At 40.0% G+C, this 27,708-nt stretch overlaps 2 protein-coding genes across 3 annotated transcripts; one reads left to right on the forward strand and one right to left on the reverse strand.

Annotated features, from left to right (window-relative positions):
• Window positions 1-51: 51 nt before the first annotated feature.
• On the reverse strand, window positions 52-6,931 carry wbp1 (WW domain binding protein 1). The gene is made up of 4 exons (XM_036580186.1): window positions 6,716-6,931; window positions 4,911-5,013; window positions 4,286-4,453; window positions 52-3,723 (listed from the first exon to the last, which is right to left on the reverse strand). The coding sequence occupies exons 1-4, from the start codon at window positions 6,776-6,778 to the stop codon at window positions 3,230-3,232; spliced, it is 828 nt and encodes a 275-aa protein (XP_036436079.1). The 5' UTR covers window positions 6,779-6,931; the 3' UTR covers window positions 52-3,229.
• Window positions 5,796-17,190, forward strand: LOC118814543 (ADP-ribosylation factor-like protein 3). 2 transcript variants are annotated; one of them, XM_036580188.1, is made up of 8 exons: window positions 5,796-5,852; window positions 8,000-8,200; window positions 11,320-11,463; window positions 12,082-12,198; window positions 13,065-13,115; window positions 13,200-13,385; window positions 15,720-15,779; window positions 16,944-17,190. In XM_036580188.1, the coding sequence occupies exons 2-7, from the start codon at window positions 8,198-8,200 to the stop codon at window positions 15,765-15,767; spliced, it is 549 nt and encodes a 182-aa protein (XP_036436081.1). In that variant the 5' UTR covers window positions 5,796-5,852; window positions 8,000-8,197; the 3' UTR covers window positions 15,768-15,779; window positions 16,944-17,190. The 2 variants fall into 2 exon arrangements, with proteins under 2 accessions (XP_036436081.1, XP_036436080.1); XM_036580187.1 differs by lacking the exons at window positions 15,720-15,779; window positions 16,944-17,190 and having other exon boundaries at window positions 13,200-13,548.
• Window positions 17,191-27,708: the final 10,518 nt, after the last annotated feature.

Consider the following 27,708-nt stretch of genomic DNA (forward strand, 5'->3'; position numbering starts at 1 on the left):
ACGGAACTGAAAATGTGATTGCAGAAGACATGACGCCCCTCATTTAAAAGAAGGATTAGACTAAACAGTTCAGTCACCAAAGTTTCTGTTGCCACGTTCAAGCCATTCGGTGAAATGGGACCACAAGAGGCACAAAGTTAGCTCTCATCGCTGTCATGCTAAGTTCCACAGACACTCAAGGGATATTCCCACAGGTCGAGGACAGAATCAGATGCATTGCATGTCTCTAAGTACACATGAAGTACAGTATTACACAAAAGGCAGATATAATCTGGGGTCCACTTTCCCAAAAGCATCACATAAAGTGATACTGCCATCAAACAAATGCTCTTAGGAAACAGGCCCTAAAGTGTACAATCATGTATTCTTCCATATACCCTATAAATCACATGAACCTCAAACCAAAGGTTTGTGTTATTTTCTAGCCCTTTTATACAGGTAAACATGTAGTGCCATATTGGTTTGGCAATATTCTCCCACGCTCTTGTGGGTTTATGCAGAGTCTGAGTGCCATCAGACCCCGTTCCCTAATTTTCAACCGTATCTCAGACACACACACCACAACACCCCAACAACAAAACGTTACGTTTAGCAAATCTCATTTAGATCACACTGCTATGCAGAAGACATGCAACTGAAGATCAACATATCAACTGGACAACACCTTCAAACTTCTCAAAGCTAGACCAATCACTATGGTCATTTCAGAAATGACGCATCATTTTTTCCAAAAATTCAAGGTTCTACCAGTATTTTCTAAACAGGCTTTGTGGAGAGGGAGGAACAACAAACTACCTGCACTACTGAACACACATATCATGCCTTCACCTGTTTAAAATACCTGAACCATATCCATAACGTCACAACCAACACTCTATAACTCAGACATTCTAAACTTAAAGCTGAAGTTTCTACGTATGATTATGGAGCATATGCTCATACAGATTAACTTAAAATCCATAAGTAAAGATGTTTGTGTATTACTCTAATTACCACAAATGACCACAATAAGGCAATACCGCCAACGCTGCAGGACAACCAGTTCAGCGCCCCACCACCTGACATGCTCTAAACGTGGGACTGCCCCTGCTTATCAGCACTATAATAACCTTGGAAAGGCAGCTTGCGGTGCCTCAAAACATCTGCCACAAAAGAAGCAGTAGCCGTTTTCAAAGTGTCCATCCTCTTCACAGGTTATAAATCCACACATATGAAAGTATGAGGTTAAATATAAACAAGCCATCTAAGTTTTGCATCTAGTCGGTTCATTCACATAAGAATAAGTCAGCAGTGAGAGCAAGCACTAATAATAGCCACTGAATGCAATCAGTGCAGAGTGGTGAAGCCACAAGTGGACTTCCAGGACACTGTGAGAGCTGAGTGTTTTCCTGCTCCCATTATTTGTGGTGGCAGGTGTCACACGTTCCACAGGACGGTCGTTTCCAAGTGCCTTTCTGCGGGGAAAGCAGACATAAAATATGAAACACCCCTCCACACATGTGTATGTATATATAGGGAAGCATACAGCTGAGCTGACTTTGCACTGTTGAGGCAGCCCACATGAACGGAAAATATCACAAGTGGCACACGCTGCCTCTATGTGCTGGTCATGGATAGTCAGCTAGAAGAGTGTACCCTAAGCAGTAACAGCGGCTTATTTCATTACAACGCTTTGAAATGGGTTAGGGGAGGTGAGATCTGGGTGAGAGGAAACCAAAACATACCCGCACACGGAGATCTCAAGCCTATCAAGAAAGGGTCAAAATAGCAGCAACAGCAGAAGTAGCAGCAGTACTGGTCAAGGCTGGGTCTATCTGCTTTTCTGTGAAAAACCTCTTCGATGTGTCACATCATAGCAAGAAAAGAGAAATGTACTTGCAGTTGCACACATGCATTTTCTCAATGCAAGTCATTTTACAGAAGTGGTCTAAAACTCGAGAGATCAGGGCACCTTACAGAGATAGCTTTGTTTCTAAGAGTGGCAAGTACAAAATGGCTACTGTTAACCGTGAGCTCATGAAAAAAATCTGACGTTTAGCACATCATAGAAGTATTCACAGCTGTTAATTTCCTCCCTCCTGTTTTCCAAACCGCAATGTGTGCTGTTTCTTCTCTCACGGCTGAAAGAGCAAAACCCTGCTGTTAGAAGAGCTTAAGCACCCCCTTTCCACACCCCAAGGAGGGATGACTTGGCCACACATTATATCACTATCAGTCTGTTAAGAAGCTAGCCAACCACTGGCTTTTTATAGATGTCAACTTTGCAGGCACAGCATCCGTGGGGGGGCTGAAGTAGAAGCTGGCACATAGCAGTGTCGCCCCCAAAACCAGAGCAGTGGTCATAGCATAACTCGTCTGCTGGCTTCTGACCCCCTGTTGAGCACAGCATGTTTCTGAGCCAAGGGGCAGGGGTGTGTCTGGGGGTGTGCCAGTGTGTGAGTATGTCGCAACAGTGTCATCTAGAAGGAGCTGTCTTGTGGTTTAGCTGTGCTGTCCAGTCCCTTCTCTTTGTCTTTAACAGAGAGGCACTTTGGTCCTGGGGGGACGGAGCTCGGCTGATGTCAGCCCCGCAGCTGTGCTCTCATTAGCAGAGGCTTGTGAAAAACAAAGCATGCAGTCAGACCTCGACGCCACTGCGCTAGGGGGACGCTTTTCCTGGAGCATTTTCCCATGTGATGAGAGTCAGTGACCGCTGGGCTATGATGCTATGGCTGAAGCAAAATGTCACGGTGGGTGGGGGGTGGGGTGGTTGAGTTATAGAGGTCCAAATCCAAGCCACACAGACAAAGTACAGAGTGGTTGGGAATGCTCATTTGTGGTTGACTGCTGCAATGTGGCTGAGTGCTTTGGGATGAAGAAGCTCTACTTCAAAGTGCTGCTATTTCCACTCTAAATCGCAGCACTTTACTCAAACTCATGGCAAAATGAGCAAAACAACAGTGATTCATGGAAACGGGCAAATTGAAACCTTAGCCTCACCAAAAAAAGTCCACTCCAGAAAAAAAATTTGACATAGGAAAAAAGTCACTCATTTAGATATTACTTGAATGCAAAAGCCATCATCCAATGTCCTTCCATGTGCATGTAAAGGTTCTCCCTACCCGTTAGCTCAAAAAAAAAAAAACCTTCAATAATCGACTTGGTCATGAGGCTAACAATGACAAAACCTTTTGCTGTCCCCCTTCCCCATGTCGTATTGCTGGAACCGTTAAGCGTTGCAAGGTGTGAATCAGACCAGACGGTCTCCGCTGAGCGCGCTAGAGGGTTCAGGTGAGTGCGAGCGCTCTTTGGGTCTGAGGGCCTCCTGCTCAGAGCAACAGCCACCACCAGCCACCTGGCACAGCCTGCCCTCATCCTCCTCAGGCCCGGAGCACTCATCTGCATCCAGCTGGCACACACACACCTCAATACCTGAGTCGCCAGTCACGTGCCTCCGCCGGGTATTCAACTCCTCCTCCAAGGGGACGTCCGGTCCCCCGCCCTCCTCACATCCTGACGGGGCTGCAACTGCTGCAGGGTCTTGTTCCAGTGAGTCAGAAACTCGGTTCTCAGCTTGCACCTCTTCTACAGGGCGCTCCAACACCACAGCTGACTCTGAGTGATTTACAGATGGGTGGATGGAGGGCAAGATTTCTGGGGGCATCTCAGAGTAAGGTGGAGGGGGCGTTGGGGGGTGGCCTACTACTTCCTCATAATCAGGGAGCTTGCAGTCTGTCCAGAAACCTGAAAATGAATAAGAGAATATGTTTAGTTCAAGCACAACAATAAGAAGCAAACTGTTTAACAATGGGTGCAACTAATTCAGAAAAAACATCTATCAATTTACTTTCGAAAGATAAACATTATGTAAAAAGAACACACTTTGGTAGCCATATCAAAATTTTTCAACTCTGGGGCTACTTTAGTTGAACTTAAACAGCAAGTTGAAAAACAATCCCTCTGCAGCATGAACAGACGAGGGGAAGTGAGAGACAACATAATACTGCGCTGGGATTTGGCCCAAGTTGTGCACTAAGGTGGCAACACATACACCCTTAGCAGCACGAGCCATGTTCCCACAATGATACATACCCAGACGTAATCAGCACCTTTCAAAATAAACCGCCAAAACAAACAGCTGGTTTATTCATTTCAGAGCTACGTTACAGGCAGCCTGAGCAGACACTCAAGGTTCCTTCTATAACAACCCTTCCAACAAAACAACAAACCCTGAGTTGGATGCTCCAAGAACTTTTTCTGGCAAGGGGATAATGCACTACTCTAAGGCTCAAGCAAGTACACTCACGCAGGTTGATTGGTGGTGGGGAGATGAAAGAGCTGGATGCTCCCTGATAGGCCATGAGGCTGATCTCTCTCTGCCTCTGCTCCTGCTGAAGTCGCATCTTCACACGCCGGTGTCGGTATGCACAAAAGCAGCTCAGCATAATGATGAGTGTCCACACCAACCAGAACCCTGAATAAATGCACACACAAATATATATACACACACACTGCACTTAACTAAGTGCACCAATGAATAAGCTTCCTGTTAATCTATTTTAAGACTACATAACATGCCTGGTAAAACAGAAGGAACAGAGGGCATCACTGGTGGAAGTATTTGACAAGCTTACTGAGCATGTCGCAGAGAATGCATAAACATGCATTAAATAGGAAAAGCTTTGTTAAATAAGATTTTCAACATAATACAGCTAACAAATGCAACACAGGTAAAAAAATATATACATTGCTAACTATTATAATAAAAAATATGAAAAGTACAAAAAAAATGAAAGACCACCCAAAGACTAAAATCTTGGAGAGCTCTATGTGTAACAATACATTTTTAATTCAAATAAAATCAGTCTGGTCCCGACTGAAAGAAGACAAAGGAGGGCAATGTGTGAAACAGGTCAGCGAAAAACACTTACACCACAGCTCGTAGTAGTATGTGCAGCATTCTGTCTCCCCACAACAGTAGCCCATCTCACACCTATATTTCTCATTGTTCACACCAAAACAGAACTCCTTTCCCTGTGAAAACATACATACAGCGAGTCAATAAATGAGAGAACATGAATTTGAATTGATGGTCAATCATTTACTATACATACAGCATATCTGATATAATACAGTCTAACATGCCAGACCTCAACACCATTGGGTCAACACAACTAGACCATTCACTTAACTATTATGTAGAAAACAGAAAGCATTTTCTAATTTATCTGAAGCTGCTCTCCAAGTGTGAAATACATGCGCCACAGCCATAAACACAGCTGAACTGCAGATAATATGCAAGTGTTTTCACGGAAGACAAGCATTAGGTAAACAAAGTAACGTATTCAGTAGAACATGAAATATTATGCAAAGACCTTTGGACAGCTAGCATAAAACATATTAAGAAACTACTTATTTTAGGTCAAATGTCTTAGGATACATTTCAAGCTGCAAATATGAACTTAAAATTTGCAAGTGCCCAAAACGAAAGTGATGAACTTAGGATTTAGGACTCAACTTCCATTTACGGATTTTTTTTTTCATCCAATTAGAAAAGACATTATGCAGCTCACTTTAAGGGAGAACTTGTGGCCAAATTGTTTTGTGCTAGCGAGCACTGTTTACGTTTGCACTTAAACATCGGCAATTACTTTTTTGACCACTACCAAAATTAACATGTACTGTTTTAAATGTATTATTTAGGAAATAACCTAAGATTAAGATTTTCGTTATTATATGCAAGTGTCCACAGAAAATGAAAGACAGACAGCACTGACACTCCTTTAGTTACAAAGCTTAGCCCACGTCCTAGACACCAGCCCTTAAAATCGGAAACACTGAGGAAAGAAGGAAGACATGAAGCTATGGTGCCGGTAAATGTTATTAGCCAACCTAAATGCAAACAACTGAGGGAGTTATCTAGTTAGCTGAAGTTTCTCAGTAACTTAGCACTGCATATAAAGAGACAAACACAAAATGTTGGGAACGCCGGACACTTATGTGATATTGCTAAAAATGTAGCTAACGTAACGGCCGACTATGGGCAAAAAAGTCTTTTTTGTCACTCACAACGAGCTGACTATTCAGTTAGCCACCATTTTCTCTGTAAAAACGCACAGTTGGGATATTAACCACTTCCGTTATAACAGTAATGTTACTCGTCGTTGTTATGGACGGCTAGCCAGCTAGCTAGCTAACGTTAATGTTATCTTTTCGTAAAACTGTAGCGTTAACGTTAACCAAGAGAAACAAAACAACAGAGAGCTGGCTGTTTAAAATATTCTCTAGCTACATAATTTACACTATATGTCATTCTCAAACATTTCTTCCGAATGTCACCACTGTCGACTGTTCAAAACAGCCAAACTATTGAAACTATTGTTCACCTTGATGCTATTACCGTTAGCCGGCTAACGTTAGACGATTCGGCTAGCGCGGTTAGCTAGCATACGTTAGCAATCTGTTGAACGCAAGCCAATAAAATAAGAATCTCTAACAAAGAACAGGGATGATTCTTCGTTAACAGAAATAAAGAAAATACAGCAAGTCGCTCAAATTAAGCGTCCTGTTGTATTTTCCTCGCAGCTGAATTTAATACGTCTCCGTGCCAAGTTCCTTTGTGAGGGAAACGAGATGAAACTAAACAAAACCGCACAATAGAGGGCCTAGTTCCAGCTGTGATCCCGGAGCTTGATTTACAGGCGGCCCCGCATCAAAAACACACATATCAGCTTACCTGGGCCAAACAGGTCCCCGTGCAAAGCAGACCTACAATTGATCCCAGCGTTTTCTGCCCCATCTTTCGAGGTTCTTCGCCACAAAAGCGACGGAAATCATATAGCTCTGGTTTAAACTGTTAGAAAGTATCCGCAGAATCACTAGACGAAGAGTCGAGCGACATGTTTTTGTTCACATTCGAACTGCACCGAGGCAGACAGGCAGGCTGGGGAAAGCAATGGCAGCCGAGCGATTGTCCGCGCTTGCCTGCAGGCGGCAGTGTTGCTTCACATAAGGGCAGTCTGTAGGCCTGGCGACATTTTCATTCCAGAGCAGATATCTAAACATATCCCCTTTCCCGTCAGGAATTCTTTCATCCAAACAGAGTTCCTGGAGCTCTGCCAGAGGCGTATGACCCCTATACCGCGTCACGTGGCCGGTTTTCACGCCGTATATAAACAGACAGGCTTGCAGCGGGCGAGCGCGCGGAAATCCAATTTCTCACTTGCGAGAATGTTCCACGGGTGGATTATGCCACTGTTACATTCTGCTCTGTTATTAATCTATTCCGTTTATTCTGTTCGTGTCTTGTTCTGTGTCATTATTGCACCCTGTCATATTCTGTTCACCAAATCGTCAAATTTAAGATTGTCTGTCTAATATAAACAAGCAGGCGTAACAAGTTTCAGTACTTCACGAAACTGCTCGATTGCGCTAAATATGCACTGATAAAACGCCTTTTCATCCGATACTACTCATTTGCCTCAGCCTTATAGTCAGCTTTTGTTGCATGTTGTAGTCCCATTTTTTGTTATGATTGTCTTTTTTCTTGTCCTTGTCCTTGTCAGTTTTTGCCTTTTCCTCATGAACTAACTTTGCAGTTATTTATCTTAATATATATATATATATATATATATATATATATATATATATATATATATATATTCAGGTTTTCCTTTTTGCTTTCTATTTTGCACTTCTTTTTCTTTTTTTCCTTGTGATATCCTTGCTTCATTCTTGGCCTTTTGGGATGCTCTGTAAAGAAAAAGGCTATATAAATAAAACATATACCACTACTACCACCACAGCTACTACTGCTACTGCTACTAGACTGCTACTACTAATACTAATATACTACTACTAATAAATAGTATGTTTAAAGTATAATTTATTAGTTCCATCAAGTTTTCTAAAAGGATGTAAAGAAGTTGAAATTACTTTAGTCGTTCTTATAAATTGTAATTAATGAATTCTTTAAAGGTGTACATATGATTTCATGGTACCCACACACACTACCATTTAGCACTTGAAGAAAAATGAATGGAGACACGCTTTTCTGAGTGAAAAGGAACTTATAGCTGTGCTGAAGTGGCAGACAAACGAACGTTGTTCAGGCTTAGTAGGACGTCACATGTGGCACAGATAGAGGCTGACAGCTTGCTCAGGCCAGACTGATGTCAAATCCTGGATCTGCAGGACACAGCGACAAGCGGACCAAAACATGGTGAGTAGCGTGTCTGACCGAGAATGATGGAGGAAAACAAAACAGCAGGACCAGTAACAATGCCCTGTCACACACTAGCTACCAGTTTTGTTGTTAGCAGGTTAGCAGTGCAGGGAGGCAGAAACGCGGCCGTGTTAGTTCGTGGTCACGTTGCTCTTATATCTCCGGCTATTGAGTTTCTTTCGTATATGTGCCTGTGTCACCTGTTGCACTTGCATAGCAGAACTGCTGAAGCTGCTGTGCCTTTCCTGTTTTTCTGCTTTAGGGCAGCACTGTAAAGAATCAACACCTTATGACCGAGTATTTTATTTAAAATTTAATGTAGCAGATATATTGTTAGACAGTATGCGTGTGGAGAATCTTCCCATACATCCACACTCACTCTAATTTATCAGATAACCCATTTGTGTCCATATTTGAAATACTACATTTCCATTGGTGTGTATATTCCAAGAACTTGTCTGAGCACAAAATCTAAAATAAAATAATACGATATGTTTTTTTTATCGTTTATCATAATACATTTGGCATTTTGGTCTGGTGTGACAGCTGATTGTTAACAAAACGGTGGACAATTCCAGTTTGAGTGTAAATGAAAAGCTTATAAAAGAAAATAAAATTAAAATGACATATAATCACAAAACTGTGATGGACACTTTTATGTTAATCCAAGTTACAGCTATACAAGATTTCATCATTTTAGGTCAAGCAGAACGTGTGGCATTTTCCGTATCATATTAGCATAGCCGTCGAATGGGTTAATTTACTTGCCTGGTAAGATTTTAAAACAAGCTGTTGCTGTTCATAGCCTATATGTACTAGATTACGACACTGGTTAAATTACATTGATAATGGTGTGGGGGCGTCTCCATTTCAGTCTGGAAGTAAAGTTAGTCCGTGTCTTCACAATAAATCGGCCCATAGGTTTTAGAAACTAGGCTAAGGACTTGTTCATGTGTTCTCAGGTTATTCTTGTATCTTTAGCTGCACATGTACGTTCCCAGCAAGCCCGGTTAAATCTGTGTCAATCTTCATCAGAACGAAGCTTAGCGTGATTGGTGGAACGCCTCTCAAGAAGCTTTGCTATTGGCTGAAGGCTTTCTAACGCAGCAGCTCCGTGGATCTGCAGGTGTCATGGCTATATTTACGAGTGCTGCGTTTCTCTGTGTTATTTCAGTTTGTTTCACGTTTTACCTAAGATGGTTCTTCAAGGGTTCTTTAGTAAAGGTAATGCTTCTATTTAGAACCATGAGTTCTATATAGAACTATTTCATGCCTTATGGTTCACATGATGAAATGCTGCTTCAGTTTGATGGAGAATGTGCTGTATATGGTTCTACACAGAATCTTTTTGTTACAAGCCTGATGTCGTAACAATAGCAGAACGCTTTTTGGTGCCCCATAGAACCATTTTCAGAAATATTCTATATAGAACCATACAGCACATTCTCTATCAAACTGAAGCAGGATTTCACCACATATGTTGAAGTGTTTAAGGGTTAATTCTACCATCCGCATAATTAAATGGTTAAGGTGTAAACAAAGTCAGTTTAATGTGAGGTTTAATGTGAACTGCTACGTTCTGGAATAATATACAGTCAGAATTGTTTACAGCGGTGGTGAAGCAGTAAAATCAGATGTTGTAGTGTTTCATGGATTTAAAGCAACCCCATAGAAATGTATATGAAACAGTATTACATGAAAAATTGTGCCTTATGCCTCAGATAATGTTTGACCATAAGGTTAGATTTACAGTCATTTTAAGGTTTTGGCCTAAAATGTGTTTTTTAAAAATCTGTTCATGACAGAGACGTACCTGCAGGTCATTATAAGGGAATATATTCCTCAAAGAAAACTTATATATAGAACATAGCAGACAGAAGACAGAAAAAGGCAGGTTCACTGGTCATTTTAGATAAATAAAATGGCTATACTTGCTTTAAAATATCGCAAAACCCTGGTTCCCATCACTACCACTGGAAAGAAATTGGATTCTGTAAGTACTGAACCATTGCACATCAAACCACTGTGAATGACTTTACATCTCAAATGTTAGTTTATACACACATTTTGAAAAATCAGTGTAATTTCCCTTTAGAGGGGGTTTGTCACAAATAGATTATTGTAGCACTCTAAAAAGTTTGTGTTGTACATTTGCTGTACAAAGTCCTTTTAATTTATACAACATTTCAAAAAGTAACTGGCAACCAAGACCTTCAGCTACATCTGGAAAGGCCTCTGTGGCTCATGTGGTCAATCTTAAAAGTAGCCACAATACGTGCATTTACATTAACCTATTCATGTGCAATAACTAAGTTTAGTATGATGAGGAAAAATGCTACAAAGCTTGATCTAATTGGTATAAAGTGATGAAATGTTGTGTAGTCGCACTTTGGACGAAAATCTAATAGTACCCATTAGATTTTTTGTCAAGCTTTTATCAACATTTAAATTAGGATTTTCAGTTGTTTTGTTAAAAATCAGTACTCCCATGTGATAGGCTTTGTTGTTCTCGCTCTGGTGAGCCTTGGGCGCCCAACACCCTAAACCTTTTCGTCATTTGTCCTCCTTTTGACCACTGTTGTTTTTGACTGGTAGCCACAAGCTTTGCCATTTGGTGATGCTCTGACCCATTCGTCCGGCCATAGCATGACAAGTTTGACCATTGTCAGAGTTGCTCAGATCTTCAAAAACTCCTGCATCTAATATGTTAATTATTAGTACTGACTGTTCACCTACCATCTCATATATCCCAGACCTTGGCATATGCTGTGATGAGATAGTCAAAGCTTTATCTCTGAGCAGTCATAATGTTTTGGCTCATCAATGTGTGTTCTGCATATTTCAATTGAGGGACCTCCAGAATGCAAGGCACTAATTGCATTTAATGGCTACTATGAACAGGAGTTAACTGAGTCATTGCCTGTCTGCAGTGTAAGAGGAGGATTAGTGACTCTGCACTAAACCAGGCCAGGAGGGAACTGCTTTACTTCAGAACTGTTTAGAACTGGACATCGAACAGTGTCCACTTTGCTCCATGAAACACAACAAGTATAAAACTGGTCAGTCCATACAGGAAAACTGTTCATCATGTTAATGTGTATTGAATTGTGGCTTAGGGCTTGCTGTCTGTTCTGAGGAAACTTAAAAACTCTCCAGATCAGGAAGTGCGCATTCTGCTGCTGGGACTGGACAATGCAGGCAAAACCACGCTGCTGAAACAGCTGGCAGCAGAGGACATCAGCCACATCACTCCTACTCAGGTATGGATATGATATAAAGTCATTCAGAGTGATTTGATGTCAATTGCGCAGTGGTGGTGATAGGAACCAGATGTCCGAATGCCTTTTAAACTTACCTCACAGAAATTATTACATGAAATGACTACGAATACTTTGCCTAATGTCTGAGACACTGTTTTACTGAGTTTTTCTCCTAAAATGTATATATTTTTGCATTTATAAATGTATTTATTGCAGAGTGGCACATGCAAGGAGTTAAAGGGCAAAATAGTCCCTAAAGGAATCTTATTTTTTAGATTTACCTCTATTTTACCATTATCAACATTACAAAAAAACTCACTGAGTGTTTGGGATAGTAAACAAAATGGCTGTAGACCCTCTGTTGTAGACCCCTGATTCCCATCAACACCACAGTAAAGAAAATCTGACCACATCAAACCACTCTGAATTACTTTTTTGACATCTTAATGATTGAAAGTTGAAGAACTTTTGAAAAATTGGTGATTTTTCCCTTTAAGTAGTTACTGTGACCTATTACTTTTGTACATCTGTTTAAGTTGTTTTGGAAAATGTACTGTAATTTTACATGAGTCATTACATTCTGCATCATGTATATAATACATTTTTGTGTTTCTCCAGGGCTTTAACATAAAGAGCGTTCAGTCTCAGGGTTTCAAGCTGAATGTCTGGGACATCGGGGGCCAGAGGAAGATCCGACCTTACTGGAGGAATTATTTTGAGAATACAGATCTCTTGGTACCTTTATTTAAAATGCATTAAAGGGCCCATATCCTACATTTGAGTTTACAGTTTTTCCACTTATGACATTTGTGTGATTTGTTGTATCCAAAAACAACCAACTTCTCTTTATTCCTTAGAATTAACAGGTTGTTTTTGTTACCATGCCATTAAGCCATATGTACAATTTTAAAGCTCCTAGTCAATGTGCATGTTTTGTTGACTTTATAAGTGAAAGTAAAGTATTAATACATTATCTGCAAGCAACATACTTAAAAGTGTCATTTTTCTGCAAATTTTGGTGCAGAAAAAACATACCATCTTAAAAACTTTTGCACAGGCCGCATTTTATGTTTTATATTTTACAGTATGTTGAATTAAAGTGTGTTCTCTGTAGAGGATGTGTACTTATTTTCACATCAAAAACATGTCATTTGATCAGGGGTACCCAAACTTTTGCGTACCACTATACGTAAATGGGCTCTGTTCTGATTTGCTTCCCTAGTTTTGCCTCATTCAAAAGCAGTCCGGGCTGAAACATTCTGTATAACATTGTGAATGGGTGACTAAACTGCTGTAGGCTGGTATAGGTATATATGTAAATATGTTGTTTTTTGTGACATCACAAAAACAATGAATTTAACAGGGGCAATTTTGGCCTGGCAGGTGAATAATACATTTCAAAAGTTGTACATCTTCTTTATTTAAAAAAGTGAGGAAAATTTGGTGTTCCATAATATGGGCCCTTTAAGATACAAATACAAGTAGAAGTACAAATGATCACCAGATTAATGAATTTATGCAACTCAAGATCAGTTTATGTAGCTCTCTATCATAAGGGAGTCATTTTACATTTTGATGACATATAAAATTCTTTCTCACAGATCTATGTGATTGACAGCGCAGACAGGAAACGGTTCGAGGAGACAGGCCAGGTAAGCTCTGAGGAACAAAGTGGAGCATTATGAAAGAGTTTCAGAAATGTCTACTCATAGTCTTTCTCTCATACATTTTAACAGGAGCTGGCTGAACTACTGGAGGAGGAGAAGTTAAGCATGGTGCCATTGTTAATTTTTGCCAACAAACAAGATTTGATGACTGCAGCATCCGCATCCGAGCTGGCTGAGGGGCTCAGCCTTCACACTATTAGAGACCGAATTTGGCAGATCCAACCCTGCTCTGCTGTCAGTACTGAAGGAGTACAGGTAACCACAGACATACTGTACTGTGCAAAAGTCAGAGACCACGCATCCTTTATTTCAATCGTAGACTAAATAAAAATTAAGGACTTAACAATTAACTTAATCATTTCACAGGATCAGGAAAAAAAGCAGAAAACATATATTTAAAAGATAATTACACAAAAAACTCAACAACCAAACATAATTTCAGAATTTTCAGTAATTAGTGTGCCTACTCGTTGCTTTTTTTACAGCTTCCATTCTTTTCAGGAGACTTTCTTTTCACAGAAATCTGCAGGGATATTTTTTTCACACCACCAAAGTTCAGTCTTAGAAGTTGGTTGGTTGTTTTTTTTGATTTTTATTATCCAAGTAATCTCAAACACATTCAGTGATGTTGAGGTCAGGACTCTGGGGTGGTCAGTGCTTTGTTCTCAGAATACTAGCAGCTTTTCTTGTTTGATTTTTTGAATATTCTTATTTTTCATCTATTTACTTTTCTCAATAACAGCTTCTTAACAGCTACACATCCTTTTGAACCTAAGTTGTGGAAGGATGGACAGAAACTTTTCAAATTAGAAGCAAGAGTGGAGCTTGATTTTGTCCCATCTCTCACCTATTTTTTTTACACATCTAAGCTTTAAGTACAGTGTATCTGATGTTGACTGTTTTAGTGGTCTTCCAGACAGGCCCAGACTGCCCATCAGGAAGACTGGGAGATTTCCCACTCGCCTGGCCTGTCAGTTGGCCCAGGCAGTCAGGCCAAATACAAAGATGAACTATACTGTAACTGCAGAGCACAGCTACAACCATTCATATGTCATCAAACGTCCTACCCTCTTGCATCCCTGCCCTGTAGTCTACACACAATTGGCCTAAAATATTTTTTCAAGCATGTGCATAGTAAACCGTATGAGCTTAATACTGGAACACTGGAAACTGGAAGTTTAAGTCCATAGGCGGAGCCTTATTTTAGCCACACCCCTGAATTTTAGAGCAGGAAATGAGACTGCATCCATGTTCTTCGTGGCCACATGGTGAGCAGTTAGATTCAATTGTTTTGAAGTAAATTTGTCCCAAATTCTGAAAATCAGTATGTAACATTAGGAGCTTTCACTAATGAAATGCATATTTTCTGCAATGTATTGTGCTTTAATGAAAAATATTATGATTTTACATGCAACTGTTCAAATCTGTGTTTTCTAGTCATGTACTGGCCAGTGTTTTTTTGCTCAAAATTAACTAAAATTGTCACTACCAAAACAGTTACTCCCTAAACATGGTAGAATTTTAATAACATTTTTATTGTATATTGTTAGTGACAAAATGGATTGTTGAATCATTTTAATTAATAAAATGAACATAATTAAGGTATAGGGTCATTCAAAGCAAAAGGATTTTAGTCTAAAGTCCAAGTCTGTTAAAAGTCCAAAATATGTTTTCAACTCTGACTTGGAACCAGTGAGGTAGAATGATCCATACAGTAGTTTTTACAAGAAAAAATACTTACACTGCCCAGGTAATTAGATTTAAACAGTTTAAGACTTTGCATAATACTGTAAAAAATATGTGTATTTGTGTGTGTGTGTGTGTGTGGCCTGGGTTACATTCTTGGCCTGAAAAATGCTCCTAATCCGGCCCTGCTACCAGGTCTTATATGCTTGTTAGGAGTCCCTTTTTCTCTATATCTTTTAATCACGCTGCAATCACTGCAGTCTTGGAAACTCTTTTGTTCTTGTAACCTTTCCCTTCCTTATGCAAGTGGATTATGTTATATCTTATGTCTCCTTGGAAACATCTCCTGAAAAAAGAATAATGTGTAATGACTGTTTTAACTGGAAATTAAATAAATGAAGGATGCCCCCCCCCAAGCCTGAGCACAGTTAGAGACTGTGGAACATCTGCTTACACATTTTTGTCAGTTATCCTCTAGTCATTCATCAGTGGTCAGTGTTGGGATGATGCCAATGACAGACAGTATAGAGCCAGGTTGTTTAGCTCTGGTCTGGATAGCCATTCAGTCTTAGAGCTCCAGCACAGTTTGGTGATTTTTACTGCTCAGACATGCCTGAATCAACTCATTTGTCTTTGTCAGGACTAGTGGATATGTTTGAGTTGGGGAATTACCAAACTGTGGTGGACAGTGGCCCTCCATGACTGAAGTCAACCCCTGCTATAAAGGGTGGCTGACATATTATGCTGGACAGCAGATGGGCTGCAGTTTGTAATTGTAAACCTATACAGTGGGTCTATAAGGTAGGTTGACCTGTGACCATAAGCATGAGATATTTCTAATAAAGTGCATGGTGAGTGGGTACTCATCTCTTCATTTTCCTATTTTTTCTTCTCTCTCTGTAGGATGGGATGATGTGGTTATGCAAAAATATTCCAACCAGGACCAAATGATTCACAACACAAGTAGGCTGTTGATCCTTTCTACTATGCAGTTGAACCAACAGTATAGTAATATAGTTTTGATCAAATCAAGACAGTGTCAAATGAGAGTAAAGATGCTGTGTGGTTCTGGACTAAGTCTAATCTTTCATGAAAAACTGACCATTAAAAGAATAATTTCAAGCATGGCTTTTGCAATGAAATGACTTAAGACCAAAATGTCACAGTATGTAAGTATATAGGCATGGCCTGGCAACAGTATGCAGATTTGGTAATACTTGAACCCTGCCACATAACATTGACATAATCATGAAATAAACATGTCTTGGCAGATGTCGTATGCTGTCATGAGTTGTCATGACATATCATGTCTAGTAACATAACAGTGTCATGATACCATTAGCATAAATTGTCATGATAGGTGTCATAACGTGTGACGTCATGATGGCTAACTAGAGTGCATTTAGCAAATATTAGCATGTCACATGACATCAAACATATGTCATGACAATTACTGTCAAGGGTAACATGTCACTGTTACAGTTGTATGCAAAAGTTTGAGTGCCCCTGGTCAAATTACATGTTTTGTTGATTTTTTTAAAGTAAAAATAAGTTAAAACATCCTCTACAGATAACCCATTTCTGCACATTTTAATGCACAACTTTTTGTTGTATGCTGAATGTCACATATTGGAAGAAAAAAATCATAAAATGTTAGCTGTACAAAAGTTATGGCACATTTTTACTGTATGTTTAATTTTTCCCAATGTACAAATCAGCAAATAAATAGGTACTTTGCTCTAAACTTTGCAGGAAAATGCTATATTTTAGTTTGTTCCCTGTATAGGATGTCTTTGCTTATCTTCACTTAAAAATCAACAAACATTTATTTGGGGTATTCAAACTTTTGCATACAATCTTATATTGCTAAACAAATCTGTTATGACAACGCATATGACATCTGCCATGACATGTTTATGGCATGGTTGTAGCAGAATTCAAGTAAAGTGTTAGCATGTTGTCTTTGTTTATGGTATGTCTGAATGTAATATTTATTTGCCATGTGTATCATTTCCTTTTACAGTTCTGTTCACACTGAAGTATTGTAAGCTGCTGTACTTGCTCATTACAGAGAACAAATAAACACCTATTAACATTTCACTCTACATATTTGTCTTCTGATCCAAGATTGAGGGGACTGAACCCTGTTGTCAGACGATTAGACTTGGTCATAGACAGATGTACTTCTTCTGTTTCATCACTAGAGAGCGGCATCTCCCCAGTATTAGACAAAGGCAGGGAGAAGTCAGGTAACTGTACTTTACACCATTAAGTGAATTTTACATGAAGGATGCAGAAATATACACATAAATAATTATTATTCACTTCAGCAGGCTAGTGTTGCTGTAATGCATCTGCCCAATATTAGAACTTGGTAAAGTAATTTCATGTACAGTGGTCTCTGACTCTGAACCATAACACTGCAATGATTTTCTTTTGGAATCAAATTATAATAAAAGTCACCAGCTAAAATACTTTATATTGAGCTCGTTGCCACCTCTCGCATGCCGTACATACATCACAGTCCAAAACAGTTTATCGAGCAAAGGGTACAATCAGAACAAACCTCTACCGCACCATATGGATGTGTACAGCAATTTCTCGCCCGTGCGTCCCTCTTGCATATACAATAAATCAAAGGTGGACTCCGCAACTATTCAATTACCCAGGTTCTCACCTTGTTCGCCATGATTTAGCACGAAGTGCTGGCACTCCTCCCCCCCACCCCACTGTGCTGCTCCGCCTTTCACCGAGGGCTATAGTAATCGGCTTGGGATGAGTGCCCCGCCAGCCTCTTATAGGACATTTACATACAGCCCCCTTCTCCCAAGCCCTCTAATAGATGCCCAATAGCATTTGCATTTATATAGCCCACTTCATAGTGACACGATTTGGGTGCTTTGTCGTGATGAAAACAAACCCGGGCCCCGGCCTTGACTTGCAGGGGCCAGGCCGCCACCATGCCCTTTTCTCCATATGCAGCAGGCCCCAGGTTCGAATTTAATAATGGTCAACCTGATTGAGAGAGAGAGGGCAGTGCAGCGAGACCCTCAAGGTGAATCAGCAGTCCACACTCGGCACACAGAAAGACAGATGGTCAGTAGGAGGAAATTGTTTATTTGCATAGGCAAGAAAATAGGATTGCTCAGTACAATAGAAGAAAATACTTTATAAGTGCAAACCCAACTAGTGTGCTTCTGATTTTGTCAGCATAGAGACAGTAACTCTTGTTATTCAGTCATTAATCTTGAGACTTATCATTTAGTAACTAATTTCAATTATTCAGTAACTACTATAAAACTGTGTCTATTATGGAATTATTGAGAGGAAGGAATTCAACAGTAGACTCAGTTATGCGTTGAACTGACTTGATTTAAATGTCTAGTCTGAGTCAAATTTATTACATGAACACAATTATTGCTGAAACTAAATAGATAAAAACTCAGAATTGTGTTGATGGAATATATTTGGTTACACTTCATATGAAAGCTAACTTCATAACACATGTATAAGCATTGCATAACACATTTATAAAGCAATACTTATTTTTGAACAGCTTATGCAGGAAATTGTATGACAAAAGTTTTATGAAATAAATGGCACTGTATTGACATGAAAGGCTGTAAACTAAAGAGACATTTGTTCCTTTTAGAACACTGTCATGAAACATCATTCACAAGTAATGGAACTTATATATCAACATAAATCAGATTTAAAGTACCTGAATAATTATAATTAAGTCTGCTTTTTACTGCAGCCATCAAATTAATTTAACATAACTGTAACAACACACATTGTATTTATTTTGATGCTTAAGTACATTTATAAGCAAGTTATTTTGTGCAACTTCTGTTCTAAAAAGAGTATTTTTACTTTTACTCCAGTACAGTGTTTTTGTATGTATATGTATAGCACTGTGCATACGTTAAAGGCACCTGGGAAAATCCTGGCAATGATTATTTATTTGCCCAGAGAAGCACTTATTTTACAAAAAATACAAATAATAATAATACAATAAGTAGTTATTTTACATGTCAATGTGTTTGCTTAACCATTTCCAAACGTCTCCTCATGAAAGCCTAATATTATCTTTAGTCATCATCTAATACCTGGTTTGGCTCAATAAATATTTCATTATGATAAATCAAGTGTGCCGCTGATGGAATTTATCAAATCCATGTGATGATGTCGGGGGTGTCCAGGAGAAATCTGGAACCAAACTTTGTCCTTCAAACTAACTCAAAATATATCAAGTAATTCTTGTTAATTCTTGCTGTAGTTGTGTTTATTTATTAATTATGGTGATGTGTTATTTTTTTTCTGAATGTATATGTATAAATATGGGAAAATGTATGAAAATGATCGCTTAAGTTCAATTGTATCACACTCATATATCAGTCTCATAACTCAGCCTCTGCCTTAAAAGTTCCATTGCTTGGAAATAATGCTTCATAAAAGCGTTAGAACTGGAACTAATATCTGTCACTTTAGTTTAAGGCCCCTTATGTCAATACAATGTCATTTACTTCAGAGAATGCAGGCGTAAACTGTTTATAAACTCTCAAGTATTGCTTTATAAGTACACTGTTCAAAGTTTATGCATGTCCTATGTAAATAGCCTTCAAGTAAATTGTTACCTATATTTCTATTAATAAATACTTTATTCAGCACATTGCATTTTTCAATCATCTTTGTAATTGCATTGACTTTGAATTTGCATAAACACATTTATTGTTAAAAGTACACATACAGACTTGAAAATCAAATACATTCAATAAATCACCTTTGCCAATATCTTATGTGTGCCGCACTAACATTTCTTAACTGTAAGTATTCTTTGCTAACAGTAAAGCCTACTGTGAAATTTGATCTGTCTGTTCATTAGGCCAAAATCATTCGCCCAGCCCCTTTTGGAATCACAAAATGGTTCCCTGGGCTTCTTTGATTGCATTGTTCCTTTTGTTTACAGTAGCAGTCAAACGTCTTTGTGTCTTTGTGGAGAACTGGACTGTACCAAATCGCATTTACTTTGTGTTATCATTGAGGGCAGTTTTTGCCCCGAACACGTGCACTACAAATCTTTATTGAAAAAAAAAAAGCAACTCACTTCTCTCAATACGATTCAGGTTACGACCTCATAACCCACTGAAGAGGATGTTACAACCAGCCAAACGGGGTCGAGGGGGTGGATGACTCCAGCCACGATCAATCCTAATGAACAATCTATGATTACCAAATAAAAGAGGGGGGCAAGCAATCAAGGAGGCTCCACTTGTGCGAATGACCTCGCTGAGGAGAGAGGCAGTGAGGCCTGTAGAGCTCCATAAATCACCGGAGTTTCCCGGCCCTCGCCGGCCCACGAGTGAGCCCTCCTCAGCAGGGAAGGTGGAGGCTGATGGCCTGGGAGGGAACCAGAAAGAGATATCCTCTGTCCTCTGCCATAATCGATGTGTCTGTATATGTCATGACTCCCATTCACACATATCTGTTTTAGTACCGTGTGCCGTTTGTGTTTTTTGATACACTTGAGTATGAACAACCTTTTTAAAGTTTATAGGATCTTCACAAAAGGTTCCATACATTCTTAATAATAAAGGTTCCTATATGGTTATTGGCTTGGACACATGGTTCTAGGGAAAAACTTTTAGTTGGCATAACTTTTACATTATGTGGAGGTTTTTTAAAGTTTAAAGTGTTTTTATAGTCACATTTTTTATAGCCACATCAACTTTATATAGAAGCCTCAACGACTAAATAGAATACCACGTTTACCAGTATTTTGTGTGTCCACCCTTTGCCTTTATTACAGACATATTCCATTTTTCTCAGAACACTTTCAGTTTATCAAAGAAATCTGCAGGGATATTTTATTTATACTGTATGTGCAAGGAATATATTTTAATGATATCTTCAAAGTTCAGTCTTAGATGTTGGTTGGACAAGTAATCCTAGTAATCCTATACACATTAAATAATGTTGAAAACACCTGATAGGAGAAAAACAAATTCAATTTTCTTTCATCTCTCAAAGATCAAAGCCGTAAGTACTGTTTATCTGATGGGGCAGTTTTGTTGGTCTACCTGGACTTGCACAGTTATTATGAGCCCCATTGTCTCTATACCTCTTAATATTTTTTCCAGTTTTGTTTAGAAATTAAATAAATAAAGAGTAGGCCATGATTTTATACAATACTGTATGTGTATTAATTTTATATCCACTCATAATTGTGTACATCTACAATTGATTGATAGTTAATTTATTAATTAAAGTTGAACTCAGTTGAGAAAGAAGTCTCATAAAAGCAGCCAGTAATACTTTGTTGTTTGAAGCACCACATGCCTCTTTAAATGTTGTAAGAATGAGGGTTAAACACCATAAAGGTCATTACTCGCATGTAACTATGCCTCAGAATCCAAGCAGTCCTGCCAAACTCCCCCACCCACCCACCCACACCCACCCACTGCTCATTATCTCCACCCCTAATCAAAACAAAACAAATACCAATGAAAGGTAATAGTAATAAAACAGTGTTTATGTTCCTGATTATCTTCAGTCTTGATTGTCACTCAACAGTTCCTCGCTCAATCCTGACTGCAAAACAACAAGAAAATATTATTTAGATCTGGTTCTTCCATTATATTCTCATTGTGTCTGGTTTGGAGTTTGAGATACGCCTTGTCAAAAAAGGTGAAATAAATTAGTTATTTGAACATTCTTAGCCTTGTTTGGTGCCAATTTGTGATGTAATCAGTCCTTTACTTACCTGAAGGCATCTAAAGGAAGGTGTAAGAGATATAATATAAGCATAATTCACTGACGAAGTAAATATAAGTGAAATGTTAAGTACATGCATATATATATTCCAATATGTTAAACTTAGCTAAAAAATAAACACTGAGCACTAAAATTAGCAGAAGAATGCCTTTTTAAAGTTTGTATCCAGTAGAAAATGTGTTATTTTTAATTACAAAATTATTTGACCAGGGTATGCAAACTTTTGCGTACTGTAAATGTCAGTGCGTGATTATGTTATGTTACTGCATCGATTACATAGTTATGTAATGAATTTAATTTTTTCCCGGTTGTTGCCAAAACATGGAAAATGTAGTGAATGTTTCTCCACTAGACAAGACAAGACATGCACACAAGTTTATTTGTGAAATTCAAATTTTAGTGAATATCTCCTCTTATACTTCCGATTGTGGTTTCAGTAGAAATGTTAAAGTCCACACTTACGACAAAATTTCTTTGCTTGTTTCAATGAGCTATGGGTGTAAATCATTCAGCAACATGTAGGAGGATTCATTCTTAATGTCTACACAGGAATACAGCCCACTCCTTCCATTTTACAATGCCTTCAAAATCAAGCTACTTACTTTTCCCTCTGCAGAAATCTATGGTTCCTACAGCCAATGTTCCAGCCTGGATATCAGCAGCAGCTCCCCCACCCAGCAAAGTGTCGCACAGCCGGCCCCATTTACAGTGCTGTAAGAGCTTTGGCTCCTCTGAGAGCTCATCGAGCTCGTTCTCCAGCCTCATCTGGCCTGATTGCTCTGCGGCATGCTGCAATGATAAAAAAGCAAACGAACATGGAGCAAGCGCTCCTGACAGCTCAGCTTTGATGTGGCCCCCTCTCCACAGCAACTTTACTGCTCCATGGAGTAGACTGCCCACTCCTTTAATCAGAGAGGAGACCATAAAGAAAAGTTTGCGGGTGGGATTGGTGTGATGACATGGATGTTTTGGTGAGTTCACACCTCAGTTTGGGTCAACCCCAGAGCAAGGGGGTCAGTTAGAGAGGCCGCTTGGTGGGGGGTCATCGTTCTGTTTGAAGATGTGGAGATATCTACATGAGTAGAGATATGGTAAGGGAGGTAGTTGTCAAAGATGGAGATGAACGAGGGCGTAAAAACCTTTGGGAAGATGGAGCAGGTTCTATCTTCTGTGACATGATACAGATGCAAACACAACAACTCTGTTGACTATTGACAAAGGTTTCGTGTGGCCAGGATAAGTAAAGGCACCCATACGATGGAGCCACAATCTGTGGCAATGATGTAGATATTATTACATAAGCAGTAGCCTGGGACAGTGTCATTGTCACCATATGAAAAACTCTCATGTATTTTTAGTTTTTTGTTTGAAAACACTAGCCACAAACATGATGAGTGAACCGATATAAAAGGTCCATAATTGCTTGGAATAAAGTCTCATAGGGTTTCCTTCTCCTGTAAAGTTTTTAAGACATGAGTAAGGTTTTATTACGACTGCAACAGTATGCTCTGTCCTCAAGCCCTCAAACAAAGGAGCCAAAAAGGGTTCTTTTGGGGGATGCTACAGGAGAACCACTATGGTTCCATAAAGAACCTTTTAATTGAGGAGTTTCAGTTGTGTTTAAAAGAACCATCCACTGAAAGTTTCTTTCGGCAACTAAAAGTGGTTCTATGTTACTGCTCGAATGAGCCTTTTCTAGAACATCTGCTTTTAAGAGTGACCATGTAAAACAAATAGACTTGATGTCCCCTTCAGATATCATGTGCTCCTTCTCAAAGTGCCACAAGGAGTAGTGGAAGCATCAGATCTTTGGGAAGTCTGGCTGGTTGTGGGGCTCAGATGCCAAGGAGTCAAAGGTCATGCTCTTGACTCCTTGCTAACCCCTGACTCCAGACTGCCCTCATGTCCGTCCTGAGCTGAGACACCAGGCAGCACTCACACAAGCATGGACCCCCACCCCCAACAAGGTGACGGATCACCCTAATTTCCAGACGCATCCGTTCCCGTTTCTCCCTCCGTTCCGCGATTCCATCCCTCCCTTTTCTCTCCGTCTGTCAGTAATTCGACATTTTCACCACCTCTCACCACAAGAGAGGGAGCCGCCTCCATCCGTCATTACAGCACGCAAATGACAGCCTCCTCACGCATGCACGGGCGAAATGGATTTTTACATTTGGCCAAATCTGTGGAGTGTAGGAGGGGGTTACCTTACTGTAACCGATTCAATAGTCCTTCAAACGAGCCGGCCGATACATGTACACGCCAGGCCCGATGAGATGATCTATAGCTACCCCTTAATGGGTTCTGTCGGTTTCGGGACAGGGAGGAGAGGCCTGCTACTTTGGTGTAGAAAAAGACATAATGTGAGCAATGAAAACATAATTATTCATTTGATTAGGCCTGTAATTTATGCTATTTGCATTAGCTGGGGTCTGAACAGTGACAACAGAGCGCCATAAATCGACCAAGGGCAGAATTGGTGAACAAAATTGTGGAGAAAAGCCGCAGACAAGCGGAGACAAACGCAAGTCCTGCGGCCACCGAATCAGATCATTAAACAAACACACAAAGGGTCGCGCTTCAGGGCAAGCGTTGGCTACGTCGACTGTGATTTCCACCAAATCAGAGATTTCCCCCTGGACAGTCAAGCACATGAACTCTGCTGTTCTGTAGGTCTCTGCCTCACTTTTTTTTCCACACCTCTCCCTGCCCTCTCTTGACCTTTCCGTCTTAGGGTGGACACCCGAATTTGTCCGGGTGTTATTGTAAAGCACACGCCGTTTTCAGCAACATGACAAGAAGAGGTGAACTGAAATTCACTCACTGCATGACAAGTAGGAAAAGGAAGCTGAGTGGGGAGGAAAGCTTAAACACAGTGGAAGAGCCGCATCTATCAGCCATATTCTCGCAATAAAACCGCGATATTGTTTCTTCTAGACCACACTCAGTCAGTAAATAATAGAACGGCTAATAGTGACTAGCTGCAGTGTCGGAGAGTGTGTGTGAGTGTGTGGAAGCAGACACACACAGGGAAGGATGGCGAGAGACAGTGTTTTCTGTTTGTGTTTGTTTAAATAGTCCCCCCCTTTTTAATGGCTTGCACTGTGAGGTTTTTTGCGAGCGCCTGCACAACGTGGCAGGCAGGGGAGAGAGAGAGAGAGAGAGAGTGAGAGAGAGAGCGCAAGAGAGTATTCTCAATTTCCCTCTAAAAAGAAAATTCATTTGCGCTTGCTAATGTAATGTCATCGTTGTGTTTACTGAGCGTGGATGATGTATAGGGGATGTTGCATTGAGTGAGACTGCTTAATGATGCATAGAATTAAGTCTGCGGCTTTCAGCTGAGCTCCCCTCTCGCTCATACACTCCCGCTCTCCCCCGCTCCTTCTCTCTCTCCCTCTCTCTCTCTCACTACTTTTCCTGCTCTACTCTTACTCCCTCTCCAACCATACCCCCACTCTCTCTCTCTCTCCCTCTCTCTCCCTCTCTCCCTATCTCTCCCTCTCTCTCTCTCCATTTCTTTCACATCTATCTCTCTTTCTCTTCTTTCACTCTTTCTCTCACTCCATCCCCACAATTTCTCTCTCTCTCTTTGTTTTTCTTCTCTCCATCTCTTCAATCTCTCTCTCTGTTTTTCCCTACTCCATTCCTACTCTTTCTCCTCTCTCTTGCCATCTTTTTCTCTCTATTTCTTACACCTTTCTCCCACTTCATCCTCTTCTTCTCTTCCTTTTTCTCTTTGTCTTTCTGACTACTTTTTCATACTCCACTCTAACTCCCTCTCCAACTATATCCTCTCTCTCTCTCTCTCTCTCTCTAGTTTTCTTTTCTTTTTCTCCATCTCTATCTCTTTCATCTCTCTCTCCCTGTTTTTCTTCTTTCACTCTCTCCCACTCCATACCTTCTCTCTCTCTCACTCTCCCTCTTTTACTGTCTTTTCTTTTTCATTTCTCTCTCCATCTCTTCAGTCTCTCTCTCGCTGTCTCCTTCTCTTACACTCTCTTTCTCTCTCCATTTCTTCCACCTCTCTCTGGCTTCATCCTCTCCCTCTCTCTCTCTCGTTCTCCAGCATGCTGTCTTGGACTAGTGGCCACACGCCGCTCTGTTGCTTCGCCGCCTCTCTCCATCCATCACTCGAGAGAAAGAGAGAGAGAGAGCAAGAAAGAGAGAGAGAGAGAGAGAGAATAAAAGAGATATTGATAAAAGAAGTTGCCTACACAAAGCTGTGAACACAACAACAGAAAAGCAGTTGAGGGAATAAAACACAAAAGGACGTTAGCTGCTCATATAAAGAGAAATGCAGTTAGGAGCACACACTGCATATGGCGACTCAAATGAATATGCGCCACTAAAACTGTTGGATTAGTATTTAAATAAAGCAGCTGTATGAATATACCGTTCAGTACAGGCCGTCAGCATGATTAGGACTGTCATTACGATGATAACGATTATGATTATGGTTTTGGTGATGATGATGATGATGATGATGATGATGATGATTGCAATTATGGTCATCACGTGCCCTTTTATTATACTGTGCGTAACCAATGCAAACTGGCCTGTGTGTCTGTTCAGCGGGAGGCAGGCCAGAGGTTTATAGATCTAGGAGTCCTCACTGATCACTTCCAAACCCATCCAGTTAATCTAGCCAGAATGAACATGAAAAAGGACACATAAAGCTGCAGAAGTGGACAGAAATTTCAGTTTTGGAGCTTTCGTGCAGATTTACAAGAGTTTAAAGTGCTTCTAGTGGGCACAGAACTCAGATAGTCATCATATTATAAGGCATATTGTGATGTTACAAAAACAGGATAAATAGGCCTGTTAAGTTTGTGTTGTTGCAAAAAGAAGAACAGATTTTTTCGCCTTTTTTTCCCTGTTTGTCCAAATGTCCTTGGTGTTTCCATATAAACATGGGTTTGATGGCATGGTGATTATATAGATGACAGGTTTAAAAGGCTTGGAAATGAATTAATGTGGATCATATACAGAGTTAATACGTACCTATATACAAGCATCTGTCATGCCTGTGGCCAGGAAAGATAATGGATTTTCAGGCCTGTATTGGAACATGCAGATGTTATATTCGACCACGTACTCAAGAACTACTGTGTGAGATTGTGTTAGGCCCTATCTGCTCTAATTCCAGAACTTTTTCAATGTAATGGTTTTGGATGGACTGTAACTGTTAAACATTTTCTTCTAAGGTCTACTATAAGTTAGTATAATAATACCAATACAGACTACATCACTTGTGGTTTAGAAGTAATGCAATCTACTTGCCACAGCTCAGCCTTTGCTTGATTACTGCTCAAATGGCCCAATAAGATTTCATAAATCACTTCAGCTAACTAAACTGCATTTACGAAGGTAAATGAAGCAGCAAATTCCATCATTTTGGGGAGAGAATGGAGCCAACGGTTTCAACTGGAAAGACTTATGTAGGACCGTTCCTCCAGTTCAGCACTGGCATCTTGTTCTGACGAAGAATCAGCCGCTGAAGCTGTACTAGTACAGTGCAAACTTTAGCAGTAGCTAATATTGTGGTGTGTTGCCACTTTTTGATATGTTCAAGCATCTCTCTTTCTCTCTCACTCTACCTTCCTCTCTCTCACTTTTCTGTCTCTCTCTGTCAATCTCTCTCTCTATCTCTCTATGCACGTCTCTTTCTGACTTTATCTGTCTGTATGTCTGTATGTCTATCTCTCTGTCTTTCTCCCTCTGTCTCTCTGTCTCTCTCTCTCTCTCTCTGATTTTATGTCTCCGTATGTCTGTCTGTCCATCTCTCTGTCTCTCTATCTCTCTTTCTGTCTATCTCTCTTTCTCTCTCTGACTTAATGTCTCCCTCTGCCTCCCGGTCTCTCTCTCTCTCTCTCTCTCTCTCTCTCTCTCTCTCTCTCTCTCTATCTCTAACTCTCTCTATCCCTTTCTCTTTCTCTGATTTTATTTATCTGCATGTCTGTCTGTCCATCTCTCTCTCCTTCCGTCTCTCTCTATCCATCTCTCATCTGACTTTGTCTCTGTATGTCTGTCTGTCCATCTCTCTGTCTCTCTCTCTGTCTCTCTCTAACTTTATCTCTCTCTCTCTCTCCATTTCTCACTCTCTCTTGTTCTCTCTCTC

This window comes from Colossoma macropomum, unplaced genomic scaffold, assembly GCF_904425465.1.
Source record: "Colossoma macropomum unplaced genomic scaffold, Colossoma_macropomum, whole genome shotgun sequence".
Lineage (NCBI taxonomy): Eukaryota > Metazoa > Chordata > Actinopteri > Characiformes > Serrasalmidae > Colossoma > Colossoma macropomum.

Coding starts and splice junctions, on each gene's coding strand:
- wbp1 (XM_036580186.1), bottom strand. CDS start 6,778: ATGGGGCAGAAAACGCTGGGATCAATTGTAGGTCTGCTTTGCACGGGG. Junction 5,014..6,715: donor CGGGGACCTGTTTGGCCCAG/GTAAGCTGATAT, acceptor ATGTTTTCACAG/GGAAAGGAGTTCTGTTTTGG. Junction 4,454..4,910: donor ATACTACTACGAGCTGTGGT/GTAAGTGTTTTT, acceptor GCATTTATTCAG/GGTTCTGGTTGGTGTGGACA.
- LOC118814543 (XM_036580187.1), top strand. Junction 11,464..12,081: donor GCCACATCACTCCTACTCAG/GTATGGATATGA, acceptor GTGTTTCTCCAG/GGCTTTAACATAAAGAGCGT. Junction 13,116..13,199: donor GGTTCGAGGAGACAGGCCAG/GTAAGCTCTGAG, acceptor ACATTTTAACAG/GAGCTGGCTGAACTACTGGA.